At 29.7% G+C, this 11,332-nt stretch overlaps 1 protein-coding gene across 1 annotated transcript; it reads left to right on the top strand.

Annotated features, from left to right (window-relative positions):
* The first annotated feature begins 8,024 nt into the window (after positions 1-8,024).
* On the top strand, positions 8,025-10,602 carry LOC132279987 (agglutinin-like). The gene is made up of 3 exons (XM_059782077.1): positions 8,025-8,228; positions 9,393-9,818; positions 10,114-10,602. Exons 1-3 carry the CDS (start codon positions 8,025-8,027, stop codon positions 10,348-10,350), a joined length of 867 nt encoding a protein of 288 aa, XP_059638060.1. The 3' UTR covers positions 10,351-10,602.
* Positions 10,603-11,332: the final 730 nt, after the last annotated feature.

An 11,332-nucleotide genomic window follows, 5' to 3' on the forward strand; every position in this document is an offset into this window, starting at 1 on the left:
AGAATAAGTTTTAAATATCAAAATAATTCTTAAATGAAGTAAAATAACTAAAACAACTTAATTAATTTGCCAAATAAATATTTCAGCAAATTTTAATAGGACAAAAGCACACTTGCTTATAGGGGTGCACACGATTTGAATTAGATCGTTTTGGAAATATTTTGTAACCAAACCGTTTCTAACGGTTTCATAAAAAAAATGAAATCGAAGCAAACCGTAAAACCAATGGAAATGAACCGAATAAAATCATGAGAAGACGGTTTGGTTCGATTCGGTTCCACTGTTCTAAGATTTTTTATAATTCAATCTAATATATATGTAAAATTAAAAATATATGTTATTTATAATACAAATTTCTATTATACTATAAAATTTTATTAAATATTGTTGATGTGTTTATTATCAATAACAAAAATCACTCGCAATAGAACAAATTAATTCTTGTAGGATAAGGCTATGTTGAGGGGATCGAATCTCAAGAACTGTGGTGGATTGTTAAGTATAAAATTAATCTTTATTTAATTCAAGAGAAATATGATTTTGTTGTTTTCTATTTCTAAGTTGTGATAAAACTGAAAATAAACTAAATTAACAAATGATGAGATAAAAGTGAGAAGAATTTAGGGACTAACTTTACTGCTAGCCTCATAATATGGTCGATTGCTTCAACTATGAAGAAATTCACACTTTTGCATATTCGGAAATCAAGTGGCTATAAGTACACTTCAATTCAATTAAGAAGATATATATGAATAAATACTAAGCCATAACTCATCTCCGATTGACACGAATTGTTTATCTAACTACTCTAATTTACCATGCAGTACAACTCGTCTTCCCTATGCATGAATTATCAAAATTTTCATTCAAATATTTGTTTAAGCACCATTGCATGATAACCACTTCTACCGTTAAGAGAAGTCTTTAGCCACCAATCTCTCATAGTATAAGAGGTTTGAATTCAATTAAAACTGATTTTATTCATTAAAACCCAATTGCTTAGTACAACTAAGTTAATTGCTCGCAATCATGCAATTAATATACATATAAAAATTTTCTAAGTTAAGAATAATCATACTGTGCTGTTCGGACTAAGGTTTCGGACTAAGGTTACATCAATTTCTTAAGGAATGTTTTAGCTACTTATGGAGAAGAAGGATTTCATCATTGTTGATGTAGAAACCATCTTTATGGACCACCAATTGAAATATTCAATCTTCAAAACCTTAAAAGCCGCCAAGCAATGCAAAAAGTGTAAAGCCCCCTTTCCTTGTGTCTTTTCATCTTCTTTTATGGTTAGGAACAAATCCTAATCCCCTTTGAATGGGCTTTATAACTTTTGGGGACAATTGGACCCATATAGGAACAAAGAAGAGATATTTTGTAACTTTCCTACAACTTTAATTAACATGCTTTTAGGAAGATAGGGCTCGAGCACTAACATCAGCGCTTAAGCACTGGCTCAACGCTTACCCAAATTTCTGCAATTTTTTTTTCGAAACGTCTTTTTTTCAACACTAAGTTAGTTGTTTTTTTTTTTTTTTTTTTTTTTTTTTTTTTTAGTGCTCGAGCACTAGGCAGTGTTCGAGCCCAAGGAGCTAAATTTTATCAAATCTTCCCTGGTTGAGTCCCGAATTGACCCGAAAGGTCCCAAACATCTTCCTAATCATCGGGAATATCGCTACAAGTTCTAAGTACATGGAATTGCTCATCCCTTTGGGTAAAAACCTACAAATAACAAATGAACAAAAACAAACATAAAAACCGAGATAAAGACATCGCTAAGGCATTAACACATGTACGTTTAAGGGCTCGAATATGCAATATTTAGAACCGAGATATAGATATCGCTAAGGCATTAGCACATGCATGTTTAAGGGTCCGATAATGTAATATTTAGCGCTTATCATTTATGATATATAGTTGAGTGGTTAAAAGGGTATTCTTATTATTATGATATTTATAGAATACAAAATATATAAATATATATACAATATATAAAACGGTTCAATTCGGTTCTATTTGATCTTGTAGAATTTCAAATCATTACCGAACCGTTTATAGACGAATTCATATTTTTGGAACCATAAGTAAACCAAATCGTAAAAAAATCAAACCAAACCTAACAGTCCAGTTTGGTTTGGTTTGGTTCGATTTATGAGTTCAACCGATTTTTTGTGGGCCCTACTTGCTTATTATTAATAAGATTTTGAACAATACTTCGGTCCAATTCTAACCTATAAATGTAGCCCAAAAAAATTGTACCAACGGTTAAAATTAAATATAAAATTAAATTGGATATTGTCTAACTTTTACTTTTAGATGTATATTTTAAATCCTAACTTTTATTTTTGAACACTTATTTTAAATCTATTGGGTCACGTCAACAGGTTAGATGAAATTCATCCAACTTGAATTGGACCCAAGTATTATTGTTCTAAAATGAATACTCTTCTACGCTTTTTCACTCAAACAAATTTCTATAGATACGGTACATCAGGCTTGTATTTTCCTATAACATCACGTGAATCGAATGGGATTGTTTGCTTTCGACTTAAAAATACTTTGAATCTTTTAGATGGATGTCAGCGTTTTTAATTAAGAGTAATTATATTGGTATAAATAAAAAAGATTAATTGCATATATACAAGGGGCATGCCCCAGGAGCCCAATCCAGAAAACAAGAAAATGCAAACCCAAAATAAACCAAACAAAGCCCAAAAGAAAACAAAGACAATCCAATTGTCCAAAGATTGGCCCAATGCGGATACCATTTAAATCTCAAGCCCAAATCATATACACAGGCGGGATTCCACAACAAATTCATAAAACATCTCAGTAGTGTTGTTGCTATTGTAGTATTGCGCACCAAAAAATTTGAACTTCTTACAATTAACTAAAAGGTTGAACCATTTATAATTTGTTCAAACATCAATTGGGATGATGTCGTAGAAATAGATTTTGGAAAAAATAAGGTTACAAATTAAATTTTTAGTCAATGCAAATCTAAACATGCAATGTTGTGGTCCTTCATTAAACAAAAAAAATAGTTCAAAAAGAGGAAATGGAGATATAAATGATTAAGGCTTGATGATTAGATGCATAGAGTAGTTTTAGAAATTTTAAAATTCTATATTTTACAAAATGAATTATAAAATTCTTTTAAAAAATAATCAAAAAACAATTGTATAGTGTAGTCTAGTTGTATCTTCTCATATTTTTAAGTAAAAGAGGTTGAAAATTGAAATATCAATAAGAAATGAACGTGTATTATTTATTTGTTAGGATAAAGGAAAAGAATCACAGGGACATTGAGTCGCTGAACAGGATAGAATTGTTCACATGTGAACTGAACTTATATTGTTATAATAAAGATTCTAAATAAAACTGGAATTTTATTAACAATTACGAGATTTATCTTTTTCTTTTTTTAAAAAAAAAAAAAAAAAATTAGTTCACATGTGAATTGGACTTACGAAAGATTTGTTCTGTCATTTTTTGAGATCCACCCAAGTGATTAAAAGAAAAAAGGATTTGCACTGTCATTTTTTGAAATCCCACCACTTTTGTTAATTAGTTTGTTTGCTTTATTAAGATTATAAAATGTAAACCTGCACTAACTTGACTTCTAGTGAATTGTGAAAGTGAGAATCACAGAGCATTGAATCATGTAATCCGCTAAACAGGATTGTTCACACGTGAACTGAACCTATTTTGTTATACTAAAGATTCTAAATAAAACTGGAATTTTATTAACAATTATGAGATTTATCTTTTTTTTTAAAAAAAAATTAGTTCACATATGAACTGGACTTACCAAAGATTAGTTCTGTCATTTTTTGAGATCCACCCAAGTGATTTTAAAAAAAGGATTTGTTCTGACGAACAGTGTTTTGTTTTTATTTTTCGCGCAAATGCTGTTTGTTTGTGTGCTTGTCTTTAAGAAGCGAAACAAAAATGGTTAATTGTTTGTTTCTCTTTTTTTAATTGGTTCCCATGTGAGTTGCTGGGTTGGTGCGCCTTTTCAATGTTTTATCACGAGAAAACGTTAGAATAACTTATTAACTCGACCTTGTGAATACAGTATAATAATTGTGTAAAAAAATAAATCCAATATAATAATTTAACAGTCTCGTTAATACATAATGACATGTCAGGTGTTTTACGATGAGAACAGGTTTTGGTCCACAACAACGAATCCAATTGGTTGGTAAGATCTGCAAGAATAAAAAATAAAATCATACATGGCGACTGATATATATATTATTGGATTTGTCACATCAATATAGAGGAGTCAAACTTCCGACTTCAGCAAGACGATAGTGACTTATTAATCACTTGAGTTATGACTTATTTACTTGCGGCAACTAATAAAAGAATTTAGTCTCTTTTTATTGGGACATTAAAAATATAATATTTTAAGACAAATTAAATTATCTTTTTATTCCTTCAATAGGTCATTGTTCAGAAATTGGAAATTTCCTAACAATTTCTTTTGAATTTTGTAATTTGGGTGACAAGATTGTAATGTTGGATGATTGTTCTATCAATGATGTTGTTGCTTGCTTGCTTTGGTTAAAAAAATAAAAATGAAAATAATTGATTATTAAAACTATGATTGCAAGTAAATTTATTGGGTATCTCGATGAAATCACATTGTGTATATCTCCAACAAATGGTATAATATCTGCAAAAAAACTAACAGCAATATATTGATAGTTGAAAGTGTCGGTTTGGTGATTCAAAATTAAAATTAGTTTTTTTTTTTTTTTATTATTATTTTTTTGAGATACTTCTAATCTAGAGTTGTCATTGATATTGTAACTCTTTATAATCAAGTTATGAAGTTTTTGTTCAATAAAAAATTAGAATTTAAAGACAGTATAATATTCTCTCAAAAATGTTTGGGATAGAGATAGTAATAGAGATGGTTTGGGTAAAGATGTAGAGAGAGAAAGAAAATGGGAGTTGAGTTTGTGAGAGGAGAAAGTGTGATCAAATTTTAAAGTGAAGATAATTATTTTTGTTTGTGTACTTTTAGTGTTCTATTTATCAATTGTACCTGTAAAATCTTAACAGAAAGTAAAAAGTGATTATTACCAAACGGTATAGAATAGTATGTGAATGTGATTTTTTTCTTTTTTCTTCATAGGTAAAAAATAAAATTAACAAAAAGTGAGATTTGAAGTGCAAATTGGCTACAAAGATATACTCCATATGACTATGATATGGAGCACCCAATAGTTTATCAATTCCTGGGTATGTTTTTTGTGTTCAAACTGTGGCACAATCGTGATTGGCTTCGGATGCATAAATTATACTACAATGTGATTGATACTTAATTTATTTATTGAAATTTATTACCAATAAAATAAACAATTATACATGTGAATGTTAAAAAATAAAAAGATTCTCAGATGTGACAATTTGCAAATAAATGATGCTTTGTTTTTTAGTGTGTATTGTAAAATATTAACTTATCATTTATGTCGTGTCCAAGGAATTTCTGTAAGCTAATGTGACAATGAGTGAATGACACCTTCACTCCATGTGAGAGTAGAGGTGGCTTTCACATGAGGCTTCTTAGACAAACACTTCACAATTATAAAACTGCCAAAGTTCAAATTTACTAGGAGTATTATTTATTATAAAATAGTTCTTAAATAAGGCGCCGGGTGTCTTACTTGCATAATTATTTGAAATTGGTGTTCTAAAAAGAATATTTCTTTTCAAAAAGATTTTGAGATCGAAAGTAGTTAATTAGATACACCAAATCAGTTTATGTTGTGTTTGGAGACACCAAATCAGTCACTTTAAGAATAAATTTTAAATACCAAAACAATCCTTAAATGAAGTAAAATAACTCAAATAACCCAATTAATATGTCAAATAATTATTTCAACCAATTTTAATCGGACAAAAGCACGCTTGCTTATTATTTGTATAATTTAATTAGAATTATTAATTTGTAACATCAATGTAATTTGCTTAATCTAATAATATTTATTGAGAATAATTGTAAATGTATTTGTTGAAAATACTCTAAAGATATATCTGACAAATGACAACTAAAAATATTGACACTTAAAAAGATAATTGTTGTTAGCATTCTTATCATCTTGGTCTCGTAGTATTTTAATTGTTCCTATTTCTTGATATTCCCAAGTCTCACTGACGGAGATTGATATAGAATTTTAGCTATTTTTTTTGTTTCCTAAACATCATTTAACGAAAATGATTTACAAGGAATGTTGATATATTTTTATTAAATATGAGGACGCATTAGTGCAAAATTTTTCTTTTTCTCACTTGAATTCATATAAATGAATATTTTAAGTGTGTATATATAAATGTAAATGAAACAATGATATATTGTAATAAGAAATTAACTACTAATTGAAAATTTGAGTTTTTAAAACTAAGCTGAAAAAGTTCAAATTGAAAATTTCTACACGTTGAGTGGACACATGTTATATTTATTTCTAAACTGATAATAAACATGTTATATTAATTTCTAAACTCATAGTTATTATTAGGGTGAATAGTAAGTGTTTTGAAAAAAATTGGGGGGACCAATTAAAATTTCATATGAGTTTTGGGGCCATAAGTTAAATTCATTTAGAGAAAAAAAAAAAATTTGGAGGCACAAAGAAGTAATTTGGAAAATTTCGGGGGATGTGACCCATGTCATATTTGACACTTTAAGGCTTGATAGTGTTTAAAACTATCAAGACGTACACTTGATTGAGAAATAACATAGAGAAAGCATATTTGACACTTTAAGGTTTGATAGTGTCGATCACATGTGTGTGTTTACTTTATGTGTTTTTTTTTTTTTTTTTTGGTTTTATTCAAATGTGTTGTACTGGATCATCTCCCCAAAAGGACGTGTGATTGGAAATGCTTCATGAAATGTTCATATGGCCGCGTTAAAAAAAATAAATAAATAAAAATGGAAATTGTTATGATTCCATTTGCTATATATAGCCATGCCATCTCCCTTTTATTTCAAGACAACAAACAGTTCCTTGTTTTCCTAGTAGCTAGTGTTCGTTTTGTTCCCTTCATCTCTGTTCTAGACACCTCTTTCTCCCAGTTTTTTATTGTTCGTCTTCTTCAACTTCTTTTTTGGTATGTATGTATATATTTCCCATCTTTTGTCTATTAATTACGTCTGCAACCTTTTTCATTTCTACTTTTGTTTTGTTTGATATATCCTCAAAAATTTACATATAGCAGCAATTTGACAGTCTAAGTAATTGTTCTTTCATATTCACGTATCAAGATAAAAAGAAAATAACTTCTCCACGTACTATTCTCGAGTGTCATTTTCTAAAACGTTAGCAAGCAAGAAGCTTCAAATGATTATTATTTGATTAAACTTATGGAGACACACCTCGAATAAATACGTAGTGATCGAGTGTAGCTAGTGACTCACTTACCAAACCAATCCCTTCTTCACCATCTCCTAGCAGCCATGCGCATTCCTGGTTTCTTCTCTGGCATTCATTTGAGCTTGTTGATGTTCCCGCCTCCGTTCTGTTGTTATTTAATGGTGTCTGATATAGGACCTGACTTAAGCCTCTCTTTTGGACCCAATTTTTTATTTTTTATTTTTTATTTTTTTATTTTTATTTTTTTTCTCTTCTGGACTGGATCTATTGCCTTTGGGCCTTGGGTATGCCCCAAGTTTTCGTTAATTATTTATTTTTTCTTCATGCATTTATTTATGTACCAAAATAATAATAATAATAATAATAAGGTAAAGGGTTTGGCCTTTGGGCCTTGGGCATGACCCAATTAATTTCATTTTCTTTCTACCCATGCACATTTTTAAATACTTCATTCTCGATTCCATTGGTTCATTAACTAAGGATCCATGTTCCTTAGCTAACAATTATGCCTTTCTACTTTTTCTTCAATTGCATACTTACACACATGCATATAAAACATATATATCACCTTTTGATCTAATGTCACTTTCTCGTTCAAACTTGAAGTATTTCACTTGGTGTCTATACTCCATGGCGAATGAGGAATCTGTTGCTTTGGGGCCATATGGTGGTTCAGGAGGGGAAAAATGGGATGATGGAACCTACAATACCATAAGGGAATTAGTTATATACTCCGGAGAGGAAATTTATTCCATCCAAGTTGTCTATGATGATATTGAAGGAAAGCCAGTATCGAAATTAAGGCATGGTGGCAACGGCGGATTTCCAAATATGGTAATATACATCAAGCAATTTGATTTTCAAATCTAAGACTCATGCACAAATTTATATGATTCTATATTTTGTGAAAGCTAGCTAAACAACATAACATCTCACTATTTAAACAAATCTAATAATTAACCAACATTAGCTATATAAGTTTCAAATCTTCATGTGACATTCACATCACACTAATGAAAGTTATATTAATTAGTCAAATCCTCTTTCAGTTCTTGTGGCATAAACGTTAGGAAATTGGAAACCTAATCAAATTTTCCCTGCATCTCTTCACACTAAAATAATGTACTTAAACATCATTACCATTTCAAATTAATAATTAATTGTTGCTATTAAAAATTTCTTTCTTTCTTTTTTTTTTTTTCACTCTACAATAATTTATTTATTTATTTATTTTTTCACTTATTGCTACTTTAATTGATCATTTTAATTGTTGAACATACATGTTGATGTACTATCTTAAAGACAATATCCAAATCATATCCAAATAAAACTGGAACGGAACCTATATATTGGGGGCACACCTGCTCCCCGGCCCCGGCCCCGGCCAATATATTGTATATTTCTATCCCTTTTTTTTTTATTTTTTTTTTATACATATATATGAGAAAATTTTGATATTGCCTTCCTAAAATTTTCAATTGCTAAAAATATCTCTTAATTGTTTATTCTTTTCTCTTTTAGTAGCCAAGTTCCTTTGATTCCCTTTCAAATTTCTCTCATTTTTTTTTTTTCTTTTCTCTTTTACTAGAAAGAAAAGTTATGATCCCCTTCTACAATCAAACTTTTTTTTTTTTTTTTCCTTTCAAATTTCTCTCAATTTATTTTTTTCTTAAAATTCTTGTTTTTGCACCCATGTATGTATGATTACCTTTTTTTTATTTTTTTATTATCATAATTTTATGAACTCAATTTATACATTTTATAAAATTGATTTTTCTTTACTGGACATTTTTTTTCCGCGAATAATGACATGCTATTAGAATCTTGACTAATGCACCGTTACTGCACTTTTAGATGTCATGTTTATTGATTAAAAAAAATTATACTCTATCATGTTGAATATCTCTTATTTTTTATTTATTTTATTTTTTCCTGTTTTTGATTTTTCGGTGTTTGTCGTAATACTTAAGTTTATGCTTGTTAATTGAAATCAAATAGGTGAAATTAGACTATCCTACCGAGTACCTCGTTTCGATATCAGGGTGCCACAGTTCCGTATCTCCTGTTGTGAACTCTCTTACATTCCAAAGCAATATAAAACAATATGGACCATATGGTAAGGAAGGGGGAACTCGTTTTGAATCCCGGTTAGATTCTGGCAAGATTGTTGGATTCTTTGGAAATAAGGGTAATGTTTTGGATTCGATTGGGGTATACATTAAGCCAATCCAAGCTGCGATACCTGTGGGTCCATTTGGAACTACAGGTGGACAACAGTGGGATGACAAAACCTATAGTACGATAAGGAAATTAATTATATACTCCGGATGGGTAATTGATTCCATCCAAGTTATCTACGACGATTTTGAAGGAAAACCAGTATCTGGACAAAAACATGGTGGTGATGGCGGACAACTAAGCACGGTAATATATTTATGCTTTTGCAATTTGACTTTCAAATCTCTAACTCATGCGGAAATTTATTTGATTATACATTTGTCATGCCTATCATGTTTTGTGAAAGATAGCTAGCTAGACAATTTAATATCTCACTATTTCATTACAGACTATATATCCTACGTTATATATATATATATATAAGGAAGAAAGAGAAAAAAGAGAAGAAAAAGATTTTAATTCTTGAGCTTTTATTTATGCAAATATCAATGCGGTAAATGCATACTTACCCCCCTTTTTTTTACCAATATAACTTATGTAGGTCACACTAGAGTATCCAGATGAGTTTTTGGTTTCAATTTGGGGGTACTATGGACAAGTAGGTACCATGGTAGCTATTCGGTCACTTGGATTTCAAAGCAACAAAAAAACGTATGGACCATTTGGTGTGGAGGATGGCGAGAAATTTGAAATCGCATCCATTGATGGCAAGATTATTGGATTCCACGGAAGGTCTCATGATTATCTTACTGCAATTGGAGCACATTTTGACAAGTGAAGATAAAATTGAGACAATGATCATGAGCCACCTTTAACTAGTCTTTTAATCATTAATAATTTAGCTGTACTTGCATTTGATGCAGTTATAATAAGGGATGCTTTGTGTTGTCCTTAAAACTTATTGAAAGTGGTTAAGGCAATACAATTTGGATCAGTGTGTGTTTTTGTGTCATTTGAAGTAATTTTCATGTTTTCTCATGTGCTAAGCCATAAAGTTTGGGTTGGTTGTTGTACTTGCAAAAGAAGAATCTTGTTGGTTGTAATAAAATTTATGTTCTCTATTTGGTTTACATATATGGCTTTCCCCCCCTAAATGTTTAAATAACATTGAATCTATTTTGTAGATGACTATCTAGTATAAAAAAATTTCTGCTTTATCCAAGTTTTCGAACTCTGTTTCTAGTCATAATATATTGTTCATACCTCAAAGGGAAAAATATATTTAATAATATTATTTTTTAAGTAATTTATGATTTTTGATAAAGTTGTAAACAAAACTTTAAGAGAGAACTTTCAAATTACAGAGATAATTAACTACAACATACTATTTAAAAAAAATTGAAAGAGTCTATCAAAGATTAAAGTCTCAAGTTTCACTTGATTTCATAAAGTGGGACCACTTCGTCAATGAACTCAATTTATAACCGTTCAAGATAATCATTGAAATACAAGTGCATGGACCAAATAGTCAAACACTGTAAAATTATAAATAAACAAAAAAAAAAAAGAAAAAAAAAAAAAAGGAAGGTGAAACTCTAATTTAATAAGTCTCCTTTTAATTTATAGTGGTCCATGCAATGAGATGAAATTAAGTAGAGTTATTAAATAAATTTATAATGTGTATCATGAAAAATATGTCATGAGAAGTATCATTTTCTAATCAAATCTATTATAGGTCTTAACCGGTTTTGAACATTTCATTTTATATTGATGAATTATTAACTGTGAAAAAAGAGAGGCTGATTGAGGAGCACTGGAGC

Source organism: Cornus florida, unplaced genomic scaffold, assembly GCF_030987335.1.
Source record: "Cornus florida cultivar Cherokee Brave unplaced genomic scaffold, ASM3098733v1 CherokeeBrave_3.0.0_Hap2_Chr01, whole genome shotgun sequence".
NCBI classification, from domain to species: Eukaryota; Viridiplantae; Streptophyta; class Magnoliopsida; order Cornales; family Cornaceae; genus Cornus; species Cornus florida.